Genomic DNA, 23109 nt, shown 5'->3' on the forward strand with positions numbered 1-23109 from the left:
GTAGAAGAGACATGGAGAAAAGGGGGACACATGTTGATGTAGAAGAGACATGAAGAAGAGGGGACACATGTTGATGTAGAAGAGACATGAAGAAGAGGGGACACATGTTGATGTAGAAGAGACATGAAGAAGAGGGGGACACATGTTGATGTAGAAGAGACATGAAGAAGAGGGGACACATGTTGATGTAGAAGAGACATGAAGAAGAGGGGACACATGTTGATGTAGAAGAGACATGAAGAAGAGGGGACACATGTTTGACGTAGAAGAGACATGAAGAAGAGGGGGACAATGTTGATGTAGAAGAGACTTATGAGAGAGGGGACACATGTTGATGTAGAAGAGACATGAAGAAGAGGGGACACATGTTGATGTAGAAGAGACATGAAAGAAAGGGGACACGTGTTGATGAGAAAGAGACATTAAGGAAGAGGGGACATCATGTTTGATGTAGAAGAGACCATGAAGAAGAGGGGACACGTGTTGATGAGAGAGACATTGAAGAGAGGGGACACGTGTTCACTAAAGTGTCTCCAAGGTGTCGATCAGCGGAAAAGCTCTCAGTCTGACTACAGGAGCGTGTGGGATGTGTTGCAGACGGATCAGCTGGCAGCTCAGCCGTGTTTACTGCAGCTTTGAAGCTACAGGTGGCTGACTGGGTCGTTTTGTTATAGGTGTTTAGATGTGTCGCAGGCCAACAGGTGCTTGACCTCACTGCCCGCGGCGACCCGGTTCGACGCTGTTAACAAGTTGTTTTGGTTTTAAGGACGGCAGCGGGGTTTCATTGCGGGCTAGTGTGGATGCCTGCCAGGATCTATCAGGAGCACCGGCCGCTGACCGAAAACAGACCCATCGGCTGCTTGTTATCTGCAGGCTTAGATACTTGAGACAATTAGATTTTTCCCCGTGATAAGCGATGACATACATGGACTGTTCTGTGTCTGCCGGTCGTCTTTTTCTATTGAAACAAGGTTTTAAAGCTCTGTGTGGATATACTTAGACTAAGTGGGGCTTTGAGATAACATCAAAGAATAATACTAACATTTGGATGTTTCACATTTTAAAGAGGACTTACTGTACGATGCATATCTTCAGGTGTATGTTAGTATGTAGTGCCTCTACTGGGACATGTATCCACCTATATAGTGGTGGTGGTGGCGAAGGCTTGGCAACGGGAAGGTCACCAGTTCAAGTCCCGGCAAGACCAAGTGCTCGAAATTGCTAGAAAGTACAGGTATTTGAGTTCAACATGTAGGAAGTAGAAAGTACAGGTATTTGAGTTCAACATGTAAGAAGTAGAAAGTACAGGTATTTGAGTTCAACATGTGAGAAGTAGAAAGTACAGGTATTTGAGTTCAACATGTAAGAAGTAGAAAGTACAGGTATTTGTGTTCAACATGTGAGAAGTAGAAAGTACAGGTATTTGAGTTCAACATGTAAGAAGTAGAAAGTACAGGTATTTGAGTTCAACATGTGAGAAGTAGAAAGTACAGGTATTTGAGTTCAACATGTAAGAAGTAGAAAGTACAGGTATTTGAGTTCAACATGAGAGAAGTAGAAAGTACAGGTATTTGAGTTCAACATGTAAGAAGTAGAAAGTACAGGTATTTGAGTTCAACATGTGAGAAGTAGAAAGTACAGGTATTTGAGTTCAACATGTGAGAAGTAGAAAGTACAGGTATTTGAGTTCAACATGTGAGAAGTAGAAAGTACAGGTATTTGAGTTCAACATGTAAGAAGTAGAAAGTACAGGTATTTGAGTTCAACATGTGAGAAGTAGAAAGTACAGGTATTTGAGTTCAACATGTAAGAAGTAGAAAGTACAGGTATTTGAGTTCAACATGTGAGAAGTAGAAAGTACAGGTATTTGAGTTCAACATGTGAGAAGTAGAAAGTAAAAAGTCGTCAGTAAAATAAGTAGTGGAGTAAAGTACTGATACCAGAAAAATGTGCTTAAGTACAGTAACGAAGTATTTGTACTCCATACTTCCCACCTCTGGTTGTCGAGACACTTCCCTCAAAGTGGAACCTGGTGTGAGAGAAAGTCTGTGGATCATCAGGCGTCATTCTGCAGGAATGTGTGAGAAGATTTCACGCCAATCAATCCAATAAATGTCCAAAATTCCAGATCAAAACTTCTGGATCTACCGACAAAATGCTGAACCGCTTATATGTTTAAACTTCTCACCATGAAATGCAGCAGAATATGACCTCAGAGTGATGGGCAGATGTATACACAGATACTTTAGAGCTCGCGAGAGGCTTTCCATCCACAAAGAGAGAGGACGCTTATCGGGCACTAAAATGACCAGTTACACAACTCACTGGTTTGTATTTGAGCAGAGCTGGAGACACCAAATATACTATTATATTATATATTATTTATATTTATGAATTAATTCGGAAAAGTATGACAACCATTCCTAGACCAAAAACATGAATGTATAGAGAGGCGAAGTCCCGCCCATCTACTTCCGCCCCATGGGACCTTATTTCGGAAAAATAATGTATTGAAGTCGATGGAGAGAGAAAACGTATCTCTCCATCCTGTTTGAATTGTGCCACGAATTACACACATGATGTTTGTCAATCTTAAACAATAATTTCCGTGTCAAAAAAGTCACATTTTGTCGTAAAACTGTTGAAATATAAGACGTTGAAAAATACGCAACTAGAAAGACTACAAATCCCAGAGTCCCGGTCCCGCATGCTGGCTCTCAGGAACCGACTCACTCCCCTTGTGTGTGCACAGCTCTCAACGCGCCCAGACTTGGAGTGATTTTCACCTCTTTTAATACTTTCCGCCTCGTTCTGAAAGAAAGAAGTGAAATGTTTCAACGTGACGGCCGTCTGGGTGTGTGGTGCATGATGGGAGATGTAGTTCATTGAGCGGTTTCACACAAACAAAGTGTTACTTCACAGTTTACGACACTTTTAATTTTTTGACTTTCAAAATCCATCCATCCATCTTCTCCCGCTTATCCGTGGTCGGGTCGCGGGGGTAGCAGTTCCAGCAGAGAGCCCCAAACTTTCTTTTCCCTGGCGACATCAACCAGCTCTGACTGGGGGATCCAAGGCGCTCCCAGGCCAGCGAAGAGATATAATCCCTCCACTTTCAAAATTATCTTTTAGATTCACAAACATCATCTGTGTAATTCGTGGCTCAATTCAAACGGGATCAAAAGATAACTTTTCTCTCTCCATCGACTTCAATGTATACTTTTTACGAAATAAGGTCCCATGGAGGAAAGGGAGGGACTTCGCCTCTCTATATAATTAGAATAATAATAATAATAATTTAAATAATTAAGAATAAAATTAAAAAAACAGTAATAATACTGAATAATAAAAAGTAAGATGATTTTTTCGTTTACGGAGCGTCCACACTACAGCTTCAAAAATAGCTTGGAGCTGGGCGTGTCTGGAGCTTGGGGATTTTATTCAAGCAACACGACCAACAACCAATCACATGAATCTCCCGCCCTCGACATACAAAGCAAAAACCCCCGGGGATTTTAAGCGAGCAATATATATATAAACTCCCCAAACAGGCGAAAACCTACCAGTTCCCCCCACTGTCTCTGCCACCTCCCTCCATGCCTGGTTCCTCCGGTTTGTATCCCGGGAGGTGAAGAGGGTCTGGTCATACAAAACCGGGTGATTGCTACGGCGATAGTTAGTTTTCTCCTCCATCTTTTTTTGAAATATAGAAATGAACGGCGGGATATCTCTCCCAGCTTAGACGCGGTTTGATTGGCTACGGCTTCAGCTGTCAGATTTTGGGAAACGGGATTTGATTGGCTGGCGCTGGCTACTCCGGCGTCTCCGGCGACAGAAGTTGAACATTGTTCAACTTCTGTCGCCTGAGACGCCTGAGACGGACCACTCTGCTACCCACAATTCAGTTCGGCGAAAAAGCGCGGCAACGTGACGTCACCCCATTGAAAGTGAATGGGCAGAGTGGAGCTTTCGACGCTGTAGTGTAGACGGGCCGTTACAGGTAATTAGTAGTTTTATTACATTTTTAAAATATCCCTCCCAAAACCTGCACCATTTTCGAGCATTTCATCCAATAGTCGTTGAGTTAATGGGACATTTCCTGGTTTACCAAAAAGGTTAAAGAATAAAATGTAAAGACAAAAGGCTAGTCTGATTGTGCCCAGAGAATACATATATATTTTTATATTGCATTTTCAGAATTAGCATCAAGTTTATTGCAAAGTTAAGTTATATAAAAAATTCATTTTATTATTGCAAAACAGAATACCAAACTTAGAGTAAAATACACTTTTTACTCTTTCAAGACAAGACATCTTAAACTAGTGTTCTTATTAAAGTGATTTAAAGGATCAGACAGGGTGCAGTGAACCCAGAGCAGCAGACAGAAGACGTCTCAGTGCAGCGTGACTCTGAACTGTACTTGAGCTGTGTTAACGCTGGCCTGAAGCCATCTTACATCAGTTAATTAACTGTGTGTGTGTGTGTGTGTGTGTGTGTGTGTGTGTGTGTGTGTGTGTGTGTGGTGTGTGTGTGTGTGTGTGTGTGTGTGTGTGTGTGTGTGTGTGTGCACCTGTGGCGTTGCAGGGATGTCTATAATCAGGTTAATAGGAACAGGAAATGGGGAGCAGAGGAAGTGCAGAATGAGCGAGGGAGGAACCGAGGGGGATAATATTTCTTGGCTGGGATTCCTGAGCATGACTCTGCAGCTCTCTCTCTCTCTCTCTCTCTTTCTCTCTCTCTCTCTCTCTCTCTCTCTCCCTGTCTGTCTGTCTGTCTGTCTGTCTGTCTGTCGGGGAAGTAAAGAACTTAATCTCAAAGTAAATCTATGGTGGGATGATGGTAAGAATATGACTGCATGATGACTGGCAGCCAGAGGTGGGAAGCAGTGGAGTACAAATACTTCGTTACTGTACTTAAATACATTTATCTGGTATCAGTACTTTACTCCACTACTTATTTTTCTGACGACTTCTTACTTTTACTTCTTACATGTTGAACACAAATACCTGTACTTTCTACTTCTCACATGTTGAACTCAAATACCTGTACTTTCTACTTCTTACATGTTGAACACAAATACCTGTACTTTCTACTTCTCACATGTTGAACTCAAATACCTGTACTTTCTACTTCTTACATGTTGAACTCAAATACCTGTACTTTCTACTTCTTACATGTTGAACTCAAATACCTGTACTTTCTACTTCTTACATGTTGAACTCAAATACCTGTACTTTCTACTTCTTACATGTTGAACTCAAATACCTGTACTTTCTACTTCTTACATGTTGAACTCAAATACCTGTACTTTCTACTTCTTACATGTTGAACTCAAATACCTGTACTTTCTACTTCTCACATGTTGAACTCAAATACCTGTACTTTCTACTTCTTACATGTTGAACTCAAATACCTGTACTTTCTACTTCTTACATGTTGAACTCAAATACCTGTACTTTCTACTTCTTACATGTTGAACTCAAATACCTGTACTTTCTACTTCTTACATGTTGAACTCAAATACCTGTACTTTCTACTTCTTACATGTTGAACTCAAATACCTGTACTTTCTACTTCTTACATGTTGAACCCAAATACCTGTACTTTCTACTTCTTACATGTTGAACTCAAATACCTGTACTTTCTACTTCTTACATGTTGAACCCAAATACCTGTACTTTCTACTTCTTACATGTTGAACCCAAATACCTGTAGTTTCTACTTCTTACATGTTGAACTCAAATACCTGTACTTTCTACTTCTCACATGTTGAACTCAAATACCTGTACTTTCTACTTCTTACATTTCAAAGCCTCTTTATTTTCACTTGAGTAAAGAAGTTTAGTCAGTACTTCGACTTTCACCAGAGTATTTTTAAACAGGAGTATCTGTACTTCTACTTGAGTAAAGGAAGTGTGTACTTTTGCCATCTCTGCTAGCAGTGGGGTTTTTATAAGTCTGCTAACAGACCATGCTTCAAAGCCTTCTTAAGTTATGGTCTATAGAAGTGCACTGATCCAAGTATGTCCTGTTAGCAGTGGATGTTATTTCTGTCTCTGTTTACACTCGTTTATATCTTGGGAAGTTACCCACACCATTGAACAAGATGTTTATATGTGACTAGCTATAGGTATTTTCAAAGCTTTAATTGTCTGAAGGGGTAAGAATGCAAAAAAACATAACAATTAGCTGACAGGCGCGAAGCGGATCTGCAGAGTTTGAGTTACAGGGTACATTAAGTATAACATGTATCTTAAAGATGTTTTGTATTGATATCACTACGATCTGTCACTTCAACATAAACTAGTTGGTGCTAAGAGTTAGCTCCACACTCATAAGAAGCTAACATGCTATGCTCAGCAGGTATTACGGCATTACGTGTGTTACACATAGTGAAGCTCAGTTCATGCAAATGTCATAATTCTTGCATGTGTTTGGCCATAAGCCGAGTATAAGACACATCCATAGTTGAACTTGTTGATGGTGCTTTTATGAAAAGTCACAGCATCTAAAGTTCAACCTGGAGTGAGTGTATTTGTAGCAATGCATTCAGAAACGTGTTGAGATAGTTCACTAAAACTAAAAATGTGAACTTTCGGGTCGACTACGGAAAATGAAGAACATTACTAAAGCAGTTAGGGTGCATCCTCTGGGGAACAGATGTTTCACTCAGAATTTGTAATATCAACCTTGTGGTGGTGTTCAAGGCCACTTAAGAGCATCACAGTGGGTGGGGTCTGTCCTCTGGGCCAGTAGTTCAACACTTTGAATCTCAATCAGATCCGAAATCCCATTTTCTGTGATCCAGGATCAGACAAGTCGGCCAGATGTAGTTCCTGTAGTTCAAAGCAATTCAGGATAGGATCGCCCTGATCCAGATTCAGACTGTTCAAGATTACTAGATCTTGAATATCAGTGCTTTAATCCTACCGAGCGCCACCTAGTGGACATGAACAATAATACAAGGAACACAAGAGACCACATTGCAGAGACTTCTGTTGTCCGCAATTACGTTTGAAAGGTGATGACAGATGACAGACTTTTCTTTTGTTGAAGATATTTAATCTTTAAACAATCTTTTAATCTTTAATCGAAATTACATTTGTGATTGACAATCTTTGTTGTGATACTTTTATGAGCATAAACATTTGTCATCAACATTTGGTTGAAAACAAAATGGCCACCACAAACGTGACCGAAAATGAAAAATAAAATTGATTTGCCATGAAGGCTAAAAATGGTGTATTATTTCAGTTTGCCATCTTATTTATATTGAAACATATTTTAAATATATTGTACATGTTGCTCTGGTAATCCACTGGAAACCCACCCCTCTGGTGGGATCAGGATAACCCGTTTTTTGGGATCAAACTGATCCCAATCCTGTGTCGTCGGTTTGAACTCGTTTTGAAGTTTTGATCCAGATTAAAGCTTGGATTTGCTGATCGGATATCAAGGTGATCCTAATCCTGGTTTTTGGTTTTGAACAGTGGCGGCTGGTGGAAAATATTTTTGGTGGGGCTGTGTGTTGATATAGTCAGTAAAAAAAAATTTTTGGGGAGAGATGACCCCTTAAATTAGGACTTCTGGTGATGTAATGGCGCGTTTCCAGTGCAGCGCGGAGCTCGCTTTAATGCTGCGTTCAGACCGGACGCGATGTGAATATTCGCTTCGCTCTCAACGCTCCTATCGCTTCGCTCCAGTCGCTCGAGTTTCACCGCAGCTGCCAGCTGTGTTTACTCGCATCATTCAAACAAGACGCGCTGGCTCGGGAGCTACAACTACAACAAAATGAACATATTTGACCGTGATTAAATTGTAATACACGTTTCTAAATGATGCCGACGTAACAACATACTGATACCGGTTAGTAAAAACCATGAATTAATGCTTTGACAAGTCTGCAGACAGACGGCAGGCGAAAAACCTTTTAGAATGCTTGTTCCCTGAATGGAGCTTGGCTAAGCTAACGCTATATATGCTCCGACCGTCCACACTCACAACAACGGCCTCCAGACATAAATAAACCAGCGACTGTATTCTCCATGACACAGGCAGTCTGTGGTTTGTACTTGTTTCACTTCTGTCTAGTTTCTGAACAGATCGTATCTGTCCCCGGCTGTTTGAAGAGCAAGCATGGGAAACAAAAGATAGCATTTACCTGTTTGCATCGTTTGCATCCAGCTAGCCATGTGAGAAGCCTTGTTGATACGTGTTGTCTTTTTCACAGCTTGCTGTGATATATACAAATCGGGTTGGTCCGGTCCAAGGTCTTTAAGTATCAATTTATCTCCCAAACTTCTCCTTTCGAAAGGATTGGAGAGTAGCTCTTGGGCGGAATTGGGTGTGGACCGAGGTCCGCCGACTCCACCTGCACACCATTCTCATCCAAATACTGCGTCACCTTGGTCACTCACGAGTCTAAACAACAACTCACGTAAGCAACGTGGGCTCCAACGTGGGCTCCAACGTGAGCGCCCTCGTGACCAAAATATTTGACGGCGCTGATTGGCTGAAATTATGTTTCGGCGGCACAGTTTACTATTGAGACTTTTGCAACCTGCTGGTTGCTGCTGTTTCGCTCGGGGGCTCTGCCCCGTAATGATAAACTAATGCCATGGGCAAGGCCAGGCAGGAAACAGTGACTTATCAGTAACTTTAGACATCGTAACACAATTTTAAACGAAATTTTATTGTAGATTATACATTTTAGTGAGACCAATTGTATGATATTTACCTTGTTCATTAAAAATAAAAATATAAAATATATATATATATTTTTTTTAATTACATTTTTTTTTAAATATTTTTGTTTGTATGTGGGAAGAGGTGGGGCGGCGCCCCTAGCGCCCCTATGGGCCGGCCGCCACTGGTTTTGAACTACTCAAAATCCAAATCTGATCCGATCAGATTTCCAGTGTTGAACTCCTGGGCTCTGGGGAACATGAATGTCTGCACCAAATGTCAAAGCAATCCATCCAAAAGTCGTCTATATATTTCAGACTGCACTAAAACGATGCACTGTCTTCGCAGCATCCTCTCTTTGCACGGTTAGACAACCTATAATGCCCCTCAGACACAACCCAGACTCCATTTGGTCTCTTTATTCTCCGTTAGGGTCGGACACATTAGCTCCAGATCGTCCTCCTCACACAGAGTTATTGACTCTCCATGTATGTGTTCTGTGTCCTCACAAGTGGAATAAAATTACTCTGCAGGAATTCCCTCACACAGTGGGCATACAGAGTGTCATTGTGGCGCGTTCACAATGAGACTCGCATGGGTTTATATCGAGAGTCTGTGAAATAAACTCCGCTCAGAGACAGACGGTCCATCGGAGACAGGAAGACATTTGTCCTGCCGGTCAGAGCAGACGCTTCACACCGACGGATGAAATTCCTCCAGTGGCCTCCAAAATGACGTGTGTGTGTGTGTGTGGGTGCGTGCGTGCGTGCGTGCGTATGAATGATATGGCCACACAGCTCAGCCTTCATATCACTACACAATATGTCTATTTCTCATTAGATTTATATCAATATTTTGTCTCGATGACCAACATATGTATTATTTATTACGTTATTCTGTAACTAGATCTGTTTATTTGTGATTTCCGTCTTCCATCCGGACATTTTTATAAATATTTATTAATAATGTCTGTCCATGCCAGACTTCTACTTAATGAAATATCTTTCTTAGAAGATAAATAAACAAGTGTCTTATTTCATATTGGAGTATTTATGAATAGAGCTGGGTGACATGGGGGAAAAATATCGAATTTATAGTTATTATATTTTTGAACAAATTCCCAATATTGACATTTTGCATTAATATCTAATACAAAATGATTTTTGGTAAATAATCTGGTAAAACATGCAAATAAATGAAATCAAAATTGAATACACACGTTTCTTATTTCAGTGTTGGAATATCAGCAAGTAGACCTGGGCCGTATCAAATATCAAATATCACCATTTTCTTTAAATATAAATGATTATACTGCGATGACTTTTGACTGTAGCATCGACTCAATAAATATATTTAAATATGATCCATCCATCCATCCATCTTCTCCCGCTTATCCGTGGTCGGGTCGCGGGGTATATGATATTATTTAATAATTCTCAATAATGGAAATAGAATGTCTTAGTCTTAGTCTTAATGTTGCATAATGCAATAACAAAATGGCATATTATATTTTGATATTAAGTGAACGTATTTCTGTTTTAATGAATTGATTTACTTTTTTTGCCCCAATAAAAAACCTGATGTCATGAAGTATTACAGTATCCAAAACCTAAGATAATATCTAGTGATGTCCCCATTTATATATTGGCCTATTCATGAATCACTGAGAAGTTGTATTGTCTCCTGACAGCAGCTCAGTATCTGATATTCTGTTTCACTTCCAGAGGTGGGAAGTAGTGGAGTACAAATACTTCTACTTTTACCATTTTTAAACACGAGTATCTGTACTTCTGCTTGAGTAAAGGACGTGTGTACTTCTACTTGAGTAAAGGACGTGTGTACTTCTACTTGAGTAAAGGACGTGTGTACTTCTACTTGAGTAAAGGACGTGTGTACTTTTCCCATCTCTCTGACCTGTGGTTTCTCCTCCTCTCTGCAGCGCTGCTGTCCTGCGTCTTCTCCTTCAACGTGGACTCGAAGAACTCTTTGTCGTTCGACGGTCCGCTGGAGGACATGTTCGGGTACACCGTGCAGCAGTTTGAGAACAGCGAGGGGAAATGGTGAGCATCGAAATCTATCAGCACTAAATCATCTCCTCCTCCACTCGCAGACACAGAAACACAAGAGGCTGTGATGGTGATTCAACTGCACTGGAGTCAGAGAGGGCAAAAGTGCACACATCCTTTCTTCAAGTAGAAGTACAGATACTGTGTTTAAAAATACTCTGGTGAAAGTAGAAGTACTGACTAAACTTCTTTACTCAAGTCAAAGTAAAGAGGCTTTGAAGTGTACTTCAGTAAAAAGTACCCATAACTAGCAGCTGCTTTAAAGAGTACCTGACCTCCCTTTATATTAATAGAACAATAATGTCATTGTTAGCCAATGAATGTTTCCATGCTGAACAACGGCAACATGACAACGTTTCCATTGGTCCCTCTTCTTTAGAGAAGACCAGGAAGTGATGGAGACACGGATCGTGTTCCAACCAATAGGCACGCAGTGACTCTAAAGAATAATGATGAGTTCAACATCTAAGAAGTAGAAAGTACAGGTATTTGTGTTCAACATGTAAAAAGTAGAAAGTACAGGTATTTGGGTTAAACATGTGAGAAGTAGAAAGTACAGGTATTTGAGTTCAACATGTAAGAAGTAGAAAGTACAGGTATTTGTGTTCAACATGTAAGAAGTAGAAAGTACAGGTATTTGAGTTCAACATGAGAGAAGTAGAAAGTACAGGTATTTGAGTTCAACATGTAAGAAGTAGAAAGTACAGGTATTTGAGTTCAACATGTGAGAAGTAGAAAGTACAGGTATTTGAGTTCAAAATGTAAGAAGTAGAAAGTACAGGTATTTGTGTTCAACATGTAAGAAGTAGAAAGTACAGGTATTTGAGTTCAATATGTGAGAAGTAGAAAGTACAGGTATTTGAGTTCAACATGTAAGAAGTAGAAAGTACAGGTATTTGTGTTCAACATGTAAGAAGTAGAAAGTACAGGTATTTGAGTTCAACATGTAAGAAGTAGAAAGTACAGGTATTTGAGTTCAACATGTAAGAAGTAGAAAGTACAGGTATTTGTGTTCAACATGTAAGAAGTAGAAAGTACAGGTATTTGAGTTCAACATGTAAGAAGTAGAAAGTACAGGTATTTGAGTTCAACATGAGAGAAGTAGAAAGTACAGGTATTTGAGTTCAACATGTAAGAAGTAGAAAGTACAGGTATTTGGGTTCAACATGTGAGAAGTAGAAAGTACAGGTATTTGTGTTCAACATGTAAGAAGTAGAAAGTACAGGTATTTGTGTTCAACATGTACGAAGTAGAAAGTACAGGTATTTGTGTTCAACATGTAAGAAGTAGAAAGTACAGGTATTTGGGTTCAACATGTAAGAAGTAGAAAGTACAGGTATTTGAGTTCAACATGTGAGAAGTAGAAAGTACAGGTATTTGTGTTCAACATGTGAGAAGTAGAAAGTACAGGTATTTGAGTTCAACATGAGAGAAGTAGAAAGTACAGGTATTTGTGTTCAACATGTAAGAAGTAGAAAGTACAGGTATTTGAGTTCAACATGAGAGAAGTAGAAAGTACAGGTATTTGAGTTCAACATGTAAGAAGTAGAAAGTACAGGTATTTGAGTTCAACATGTAAGAAGTAGAAAGTACAGGTATTTGTGTTCAAAGTGTAAGAAGTAGAAAGTACAGGTATTTGGGTTCAACATGTGAGAAGTAGAAAGTACAGGTATTTGAGTTCAACATGTAAGAAGTAGAAAGTACAGGTATTTGAGTTCAACATGTAAGAAGTAGAAAGTACAGGTATTTGAGTTCAACATGTAAGAAGTAGAAAGTACAGGTATTTGAGTTCAACATGTGAGAAGTAGAAAGTACAGGTATTTGAGTTCAAAATGTAAGAAGTCAAAGTAAAAAGTCGTCAGAAAAATAAGTAGTTGAGTAAAGTACTGATACCAGAAACTTGTACTTAAGTACAGTAACGAAGTATTTGTACTTCCCACCTCTGTCAAACACAAACTGGTTATTTTGCTCTAGTGGTTTTTAGAATTCTTACCCACTACATTCCCATCAGTATTGTTTCAGAGAGCCAAAACAGTTATATTAAACGAAGCTCAGTTTAATTTAAAACCACAGCATTAACAGGACCCTTCATTAACCTGTAAAAAAGTAGATCCCCCAGCTTCAGCAGTAATGAGGCCCCTTCTCTTTACTGCTGCTGTTAACCTCAGTCTCCACACCGAGCTGTAAACACTGAAACCAAGCACCCGCGGCGCCGTGCTTAAACTGTGTGGGAGAACATTTTAAAACCCCTCGTTAAAATCTATTACAGTGCGGTTATCTCTCCTTCGGTTACTCAGGAGTTTATTCCTCAAACCTGTTCAGCACACGGCGGGTTTTCCCACGTCGTACCCCGTATTTTTCTGATCTTATCCACGTCATCTGAGTTCAGTTACAATACCTCACTCGGCGTTAATCAGCGCAGCCAGCTGTTCCCCGAAAACACATAAGTGGCGTTTAGTTCCCGTTCAAAACACAGTACAACTCAAAGAAATGATAGGAGTGGGATTAAAGAACAACGTGGGGGAGGTATGCAGGACTCTTTAAAGTAGAGACACTGCATTCTGATATACACCTGAACATCAGCAGGAGAGGACTCTTTAAAGTAGAGACACTACACACTGATATACACCTGAACATCAGCAGGAGAGGACTCTTTAAAGTAGAGACACTACATACTGATATATACCTGAACATCAGCAGGAGAGGACTCTTTAAAGTAGAGACACTACATACTGATATACACCTGAACATCAGCAGGAGAGGACTCTTTAAAGTAGAGACACTACACACTGATATACACCTGAACATCAGCAGGAGAGGACTCTTTAAAGTAGAGACACTACATACTGAAATACAGCTGAACATCAGCGGGAGAGGACTCTTTAAAGTAGAGACACTACACACTGATATACACCTGAACATCAGCAGGAGAGGACTCTTTAAAGTAGAGACACTACATACTGATATACACCTGAACATCAGCAGGAGAGGACTCTTTAAAGTAGAGACACTACACACTGATATACACCTGAACATCAGCAGGAGAGGACTCTTTAAAGTAGAGTCACTACACACTGATATACACCTGAACATCAGCAGGAGAGGACTCTTTAAAGTAGAGACACTACACACTGATATACACCTGAACATCAGCAGGAGAGGACTCTTTAAAGTAGAGACACTACATACTGATATACACCTGAACATCAGCAGGAGAGGACTCTTTAAAGTAGAGACACTACATACTGATATACACCAGAACATCAGCAGGAGAGCACTCTTTAAAGTAGAGACACTACATACTGATATACAGCTGAACATCAGCGGGAGAGGACTCTTTAAAGTAGAGACACTACACACTGATATACACCTGAACATCAGCAGGAGAGGACTCTTTAAAGTAGAGACACTACACACTGATATACACCTGAACTATTTTTATTTATTTTTAGCTTATTTTACTCTTTCAACAATTAGACAGTTGATACATCCGTAAAACAAAAATGAGTAGAAGCTAATAAAATATCAAATAAACGTTCAGGTTGTTAAGTATAAATGCATTTTTTTAAATATGTTATTTGAGGAATTACTTGTTTTAAATGCATTTATTGTTCTATTTAATTTCTTCCCAATTTTTATTTATTTCTTAATTCCTTTCCTTATTTATATATTTATTTATTTTTTATATATGTTTTTATGATTTTTCACATTTATTTATTTCCTTTTTTCATTATTTTATTTCTTCATTACTGTGTTTATTTAATAAATACAAAAATATGAATGTAGTAAATCAACAGGGAAATACATGTGCACGAATTGGGAAATAATTGAATAAGACAATAACCAATAAAAACTTCAATACGTCCAAAATGCCAACTCTTAAGTCCTTCAAAACATAATAATTAAATTTTTGCATTTTTTGTTTGGGTTATTTAATTATGAATTGTATATATTTTTATGTTCATTTGTAGTCCTTCATAGACAGTGACCAAGAGAAAATAAAAGAGGTGGAAAATGAAGAGATAAAACAGAATGATTAAGGAGGTGTCAAAGAAAGGAACAGGGGAGGGGGAGCAATACAATTAGAGATGAAATGTAGCCTCAGTAAAATCTCTCTGTAACGTCCAGGAGACAGACGGTACCACAACTGGGAGGTGGTGATTAGTCACAGATGTCTCCCACACACACACACACACACACACACACACACACACACACACACACACACACACACACACACACACACACACACACACACACACACACACACACACACACACACACACACACACACACACACACACACACACACACACACACACACACACACACACACACACACACACACACACACACACACACACACACACACACACGTATACATCACTTCAGGGGACATTACATTGACTTACATGCATCTCCTGGAGACTCACACACACACACACACACACACACACACACACACACACACACACACACACACACACACACACACACGTATACATCACTTCAGGGGACATTACATTGACTTACATGCATTTCCTGGAGACTTACCCTTACCCTAAACATAACCAAGTCTTCACCCTAAAATTAATGATCCCCCTTATGGGGACCTCCAATTTGTCCCCATAAGGGAGGCGGTTCCCCACACGTGACTATGTAAACAGATGTAGGTCCCCACAAGTACAGTAAAACTAGTACACACACACACACTCCCTCCTCTCTCTTCCATCACAATTCTCCTGGCACAGATATCAGAGAAATGCCATGATGATGTCGAGTCAGCCCGAAATGTCCTCTCCAAACAAACTCATTATTACTTGTTTGAAGAAAGCAATCGAGATAATGATTCCACGATCAAACAAACAATCCAAAGGGGTTGTAAAAAAACAGCTACTTGATAAGAAACAACTTTCACTTTCTGACCGTGAAGACGGAGTTTGACATGTTTGGTTTGAGTTCTTGGCAAGAGATGGATGTGATTCGTTGATCCAGCTGGCTCTTATAAAGGAGCAGATATGAACACGGTATCTCTTTCAATTCAAAGTCAAAGAGACCATGTGAAAACACAGAAGAGGACTCTTTAAAGTAGAGACACTACAAAAACTGATATACACCTGAACATCAGCAGGAGAGGACTCTTTAAAGTAGAGACACTACATACTGATATACACCTGAACATCAGCAGGAGAGGACTCTTTAAAGTAGAGACACTACATACTGATATACACCTGAACATCAGCAGGAGAGGACTCTTTAAAGTAGAGACACTACATACTGATATACACCTGAACATGAGCAGGAGAGGACTCTTTAAAGTAGAGACACTAAATACTGATATACACCTGAACATCAGCAGGAGAGGACTCTTTAAAGTAGAGACACTACACACTGATATACACCTGAACTATTTTTATTTATTTTTAGCTTATTTTACTCTTTCAACAATTAGACAGTTGATACATCCGTAAAACAAAAATGAGTAGAAGCTAATAAAATATCAAATAAACGTTCAGGTTGTTAAGTATAAATGCATTTTTTTAAATATGTTATTTGAGGAATTACTTGTTTTAAATGCATTTATTGTTCTATTTAATTTCTTCCCAATTTTTATTTATTTCTTAATTCCTTTCCTTATTTATATATTTATTTATTTTTTATATATGTTTTTATGATTTTTCACATTTATTTATTTCCTTTTTTCATTATTTTATTTCTTCATTACTGTGTTTATTTAATAAATACAAAAATATGAATGTAGTAAATCAACAGGGAAATACATGTGCACGAATTGGGAAATAATTGAATAAGACAATAACCAATAAAAACTTCAATACGTCCAAAATGCCAACTCTTAAGTCCTTCAAAACATAATAATTTAATTTTGCATTTTTTGTTTGGGTTATTTAATTATGAATTGTATATATTTTTATGTTCATTTGTAGTCCTTCATAGACAGTGACCAAGAGAAAATAAAAGAGGTGGAAAATGAAGAGATAAAACAGAATGATTAAGGAGGTGTCAAAGAAAGGAACAGGGGAGGGGGAGCAATACAATTAGAGATGAAATGTAGCCTCAGTAAAATCTCTCTGTAACGTCCAGGAGACAGACGGTACCACAACTGGGAGGTGGTGATTAGTCACAGATGTCTCCCACACACACACACACACACACACACACACACACACACACACACACACACACACACACACACACACACACACACACACACACACACACACACACACACACACACACACACACACACACACACACACACACACACACACACACACACACACACACACACGTATACATCACTTCAGGGGACATTACATTGACTTACATGCATCTCCTGGAGACTCACACACACACACACACACACACACACACACACACACACACACACACACACACACACACACACACACACGTATACATCACTTCAGGGGACATTACATTGACTTACATGCATTTCCTGGAGACTTACCCTTACCCTAAACATAACCAAGTCTTCACCCTAAAATTAATGATCCCCCTTATGGGGACCTCCAATTTGTCCCCATAAGGGAGGCGGTTCCCCACACGTGACTATGTAAACAGATGTAGGTCCCCACAAGTACAGTAAAACTAGTACACACACACACACTCCCTCCTCTCTCTTCCATCACAATTCTCCTGGCACAGATATCAGAGAAATGCCATGATGATGTCGAGTCAGCCCGAAATGTCCTCTCCAAACAAACTCATTATTACTTGTTTGAAGAAAGCAATCGAGATAATGATTCCACGATCAAACAAACAATCCAAAGGGGTTGTAAAAAAACAGCTACTTGATAAGAAACAACTTTCACTTTCTGACCGTGAAGACGGAGTTTGACATGTTTGGTTTGAGTTCTTGGCAAGAGATGGATGTGATTCGTTGATCCAGCTGGCTCTTATAAAGGAGCAGATATGAACACGGTATCTCTTTCAATTCAAAGTCAAAGAGACCATGTGAAAACACAGAAGAGGACTCTTTAAAGTAGAGACACTACAAAAACTGATATACACCTGAACATCAGCAGGAGAGGACTCTTTAAAGTAGAGACACTACATACTGATATACACCTGAACATCAGCAGGAGAGGACTCTTTAAAGTAGAGACACTACATACTGATATACACCTGAACATCAGCAGGAGAGGACTCTTTAAAGTAGAGACACTACATACTGATATACACCTGAACATGAGCAGGAGAGGACTCTTTAAAGTAGAGACACTAAATACTGATATACACCTGAACATCAGCAGGAGAGGACTCTTTAAAGTAGAGACTCTACATACTGATATACACCTGAACATCAGCAGGAGAGGACTCTTTAAAGTAGAGACACTACATACTGATATACACCTGAACATCAGCAGGAGAGGACTCTTTAAAGTAGAGACACTACATACTGATATACACCTGAACATCAGCAGGAGAGGACTCTTTAAAGTAGAGACACTACATACTGATATACACCTGAACATCAGCAGGAGAGGACTCTTTAAAGTAGAGACACGTGATGAAACGTCTTGGAGCTGGTGTTCATCCTCTGTGAATCTGCAGTCGATTATTCAAACTCAAAGTAAAGAACAATCCTCTCGAGAGCGTCCATCATAAGAGAGGCAGTACATGTGTGTTTCTCACGGACAGAGACTTGTTGCCGGTCCGCTTTAGATGTCCGGGGCTCATTACAGTTCAGGAATGTTAATAAGTCGTAGTGTTTACAGGACGGCAGAGGAACGGCTCTTTCCGACACCACGTTATGAAACACATGCGACGCTACATGTTCGGTGCAGAGCAGAAACACTGAACCGACATCTGCCACATATCATACAGTGTTGATTAGCTGTTGTTTTATTGAGCTGTTTCAGTTTCACAGTGACAATATAATAATATGATAAGCCACACATTCACCAGCCAGTTATAATACGCCATGACGGCCAATCAGAGCCGGCTGTTTGTGTGTAATTTAGCTATTACGGTATAATTGAGGCAAGTCAGAGTGTAATGTCTGCAATAACACTTGAGTTGCTAACCTTATTTGTTGGCATTGTTTCAAACCGACCAATCACGACAGTTCTTTATTTTTTCCAGGGTTCTGATTGGATCGCCGCTGTCGGGCCAGCCAGCCAAACGGACCGGAGACGTTTACAAGTGTCCCGTCGGGAGGGGGGGGAACACGTGTGTGAAACTGGATCTGCCCAGTAAGTGTGTGTGTGTGTGTGTGTGTGTGTGTGTGTGTGTGTGTGTGTGTGTGTGTGTGCGTGCGTGCGTGCGTGCGTGCGTGTGTGTGTGTGTGTGTGTGTGTGTGTGTGTGTGTGTGTGTGTGTGTGTGTGTGCGTGCGTGTGTGCGTCCGCTTGTGTGTGTGTATTTTTCGGACGACTTTTTACTTTGACTTCTTACATTTTGAACTCAAATACCTGTACTTTCTACTTCTTACACATTGAACCCAAATACCTGTACTTTCTACTTCTTACATGTTGAACTCAAATACCTGTACTTTCTACTTCTCACATGTTGAACACAAATACCTGAACTTTCTACTTCTTACATGTTGAACCCAAATACCTGTACTTTCTACTTCTTACATGTTGAACACAAATACCTGTACTTTCTACTTCTTACATGTTGAACTCAAATACCTGTACTTTCTACTTCTCACATGTTGAACTCAAATACCTGTACTTTCTACTTCTTACATGTTGAACTCAAATACCTGTACTTTCTACTTCTCACATGTTGAACTCAAATACCTGTACTTTCTACTTCTTACATGTTGAACACGAAAACCTATACTTTCTACTTCTCACATGTTGAACTCAAATACCTGTACTTTCTACTTCTTACATGTTGAACACGAAAACCTATACTTTCTACTTCTCACATGTTGAACTCAAATACCTGTACTTTCTACTTCTTACATGTTGAACTCAAATACCTGTACTTTCTACTTCTTACATGTTGAACTCAAATACCTGTACTTTCTACTTCTTACATGTTGAATACAAATACCTGTACTTTCTACTTCTTACATGTTGAACTCAAATACCTGTACTTTCTACTTCTCACATGTTGAACACAAATACCTGTACTTTCTACTTCTTACATGTTGAACTCAAATACCTGTACTTTCTACTTCTTACATGTTGAACTCAAATACCTGTACTTTCTACTTCTTACATGTTGAATACAAATACCTGTACTTTCTACTTCTTACATGTTGAACTCAAATACCTGTACTTTCTACTTCTCACATGTTGAACACAAATACCTGTACTTTCTACTTCTTACATGTTGAACTCAAATACCTGTACTTTCTACTTCTCACATGTTGAACCCAAATACCTGTACTTTCTACTTCTTACATGTTGAACTCAAATACCTGTACTTTCTACTTCTCTCATTTCCCAAACAGCTAGTTCCTTTAGTCTGAATGTGTGTTGGTGCGTGATCATTATTCTTTAGAGTCACTGCGTGCCTATTGGTTGGAACACGATCCGTGTATCCATCACTTCCTGGTCTTCTCTAAAGAAGAGGGACCAATGGAAACGTTGTCATGTTGCCGTTGTTCAGCATGGAAACATTCATTAGCTAACAATGACATTATTGTTCTGTTAATATAAAGGGAGGTCAGGTACTCTTTAAAGCAGCTGCTAGCTATGGGTACTTTTTACTGAAGTACACTTCAAAGCCTCTTTACTTTGACTTGAGTAAAGAAGTTTAGTCAGTACTTCTACTTTCACCAGAGTATTTTTAAACACGAGTATCTGTACTTCTACTTGAGGAAAGGATGTGTGTACTTTTGCCCTCTCTGGTGTGTTGTAACGATAACTCAATTGATTGATTGATTGATTGATTGATTTGTTTGTCAAAAATAAGGGTGTAGAACAAAAACAAATGTTACATTAAATCACTATTATTTCCCAATTCAGAATATCTCTTACGTAAAGTTAATATCGGTTCTATGTATACTATAGTGAGGGTTAAGAAAGGAGGGAGAGGGGGACTGAACCAAAAGAGTATTAGTTAGATTTGTCGCAAAATATGACAATTATTTGACTATTTTTTGTTCGAGAATAGTGAAAAAAGTAAATCCAAGTTTCTCAAAGTCATTTAAAATGTCATGTGATGTTGGTCCAAAACCCAAAGACACTCACTTGAATCTGATGTGAGAAACAGATAACAGTGAAAGACAGGAAATCATCATTTATAAGAAGCTCAAAACGGCATTTTGTGTCATTTCTGCATCAAAAGTGTGCGTCTGGTTCGGAAGGGAGGCCGCGGGCCAGGAAGACCGAACATAAACACGTCGCTAAATGTTTCATAAACCAATTATATCTTCATTAAACAGATAAACATGACTGTGCTCCCGGTCAGCTGTCTGCAAAGCCTCCCTTAGAGTGTGTGTGGAGAGAGTGTGTGTGTGTGTGTTCAGTAACTCTGCTCTCTCACACACACACGGGGTGTTTCTCAATGTCGAGGAAAGCTGTTCCAGAGCCACTATTTCAAGGATGCTACGTCATCGAGTCCCGCCGAAGGACTGTTCCAATGTCCAGGATGCTTGGAATTCTACCGAGGCCCGGCGTCCTTCGTTGCGGGACATTTCGAGGCTGCACATGTGTATCCTCCGCGGTCTTAAAATCCCCACAATGCTTTGCGCACGGACCAATTTCCCAAATCTTTGGCGGAAATCGCGCTCCATTAAAGGCGGGGCCTCGCATACGACGCACACCTGTTAGCCTGTTCCACAATTCTTCCTTTTCCGAGGCTAGGAAGGATTCTTGCATCGCTTCTGAAGGACCTGGGTGTTTCTCAATCTCGAGGATGCTGGCTTGGTAGTCGCGTACTTCCAAGTCACTTCCTTCAGAAACGAAGCAAGTTTGCTTCCAAGCTACGGCTTTGGAAAACGAAGAAGAATGGAACAGGCTAACAAGTGTGCCACTCTCTCTAACGGTTTCAAACTGTACCGAAAATAAATCCCTCACGATGTCTATCTAATTATGAACTTGCTTTTCTTTCACGGAACACATTTTTGGTGAAAACAAATGTAACAAAGTAACATATTTACCAACACGTGTTCTACGCCACTACATACTTACATTTAAATGTGCGCTGTGTCGGTTCAGCCATTCTCCGCAAAGGTTTTTGAAATTGGTCCGTGCGGAAAGCATTTTGGGGATTTTTAAGGACGCGAAGTCTACCCATGGGCAGCCTCGAAATTTCCCCCAAACCAAGGACCCGCGGCCTCGGTGGAATTCCAAGTATGCTGGACATTGGAACGGTCCCGCTGCGCCACTTGATGACGTAGCATCCTTAAAATATTGGCTTGGAAGCCAGTATCCTCGAGATTGAGAAACGGCCCCTGACTCGGAGGGACTTGTCCTACCAAGGAAGCGTCCTCGACATTGAGAAACACCCACACACTCACAGGAATTCAGACTTTTCACCACAGCTGTTCTCACCTTGTATTTATCAAGAGACAGGAGTTACAGTTTCCCTGCTGTTGGTCAATGATCGTCCAGGCTGGGAACATGCCTCCTTCTTCTCTCAGCTGAGGAGACATAGCGTTTGGTTTGGACTTAAATGAGGGATAAAGACCAAATCAGGTCTGGAAAACATCCAGAGGGGATGATGGAGACTGGCAGCTCGGAGCCAGACGACTCTGCAAACAACTGGAGACATGAGGACGAAACAGCTGGTCTTTATTTAATGTGACACTTATTTATGTTTTACGATAGCTGGGCAGACAGAATATTCAAATGTGTTTATACCATTTAACAGTATGCCAAGAGCTGCGTATCTGCGAGACTGGTCAAAACACCAGTGGAAAAATGGAAATAATAAACACTAAATAAACTCATAAAAATAATAATAAAAAAATGAAATAAAATAATATAGAATAATACAAACAAATAATAATAAGAAATTAATTAATTAAAATATTTAATAAATTGAATACAGCAATAATTAAATAATAATAATCATAACATATACAAATAAAATAATAACAAAATGTAAAATAATAATAAAAAATGTGAAGTAATAGTTCAATAATTAATACAAGTAAATAATGCTATATAATAATGTAAAATAATAAGAACAAACAATATAAGTTAAATAATTAATAACAAAAAAAATCAAATAATAATATTAGCAACAGATCAGTTTAGTTTAATCAAGTTTAGTTGATTTATTGAACATGTCAGAAACAAAAAAATATAACAATAATATATATATATTCTCTTTTTTTCACTCAGATTAATAATTATAACAAAGTACCAAAAAAATAAATAATAACAAAAAAAATAAAAAAAATAAAATAAT

General features: G+C 39.3%; 1 protein-coding gene across 1 annotated transcript in view; it reads left to right on the plus strand.

Moving 5' to 3' along the window:
- The window catches only part of itga1 (integrin, alpha 1), a 113042-nt gene that overhangs the window by 25249 nt on the left and 64684 nt on the right, over window positions 1-23109 (plus strand). Inside the window, 2 exon segments of the mRNA XM_034079067.2 lie at window positions 10625-10745; window positions 18879-18988. Of these exon segments, the coding sequence (XP_033934958.1) occupies window positions 10625-10745; window positions 18879-18988 (231 nt within the window).

This window comes from Pseudochaenichthys georgianus, unplaced genomic scaffold, assembly GCF_902827115.2.
Source record: "Pseudochaenichthys georgianus unplaced genomic scaffold, fPseGeo1.2 scaffold_543_arrow_ctg1, whole genome shotgun sequence".
NCBI classification, from domain to species: Eukaryota; Metazoa; Chordata; class Actinopteri; order Perciformes; family Channichthyidae; genus Pseudochaenichthys; species Pseudochaenichthys georgianus.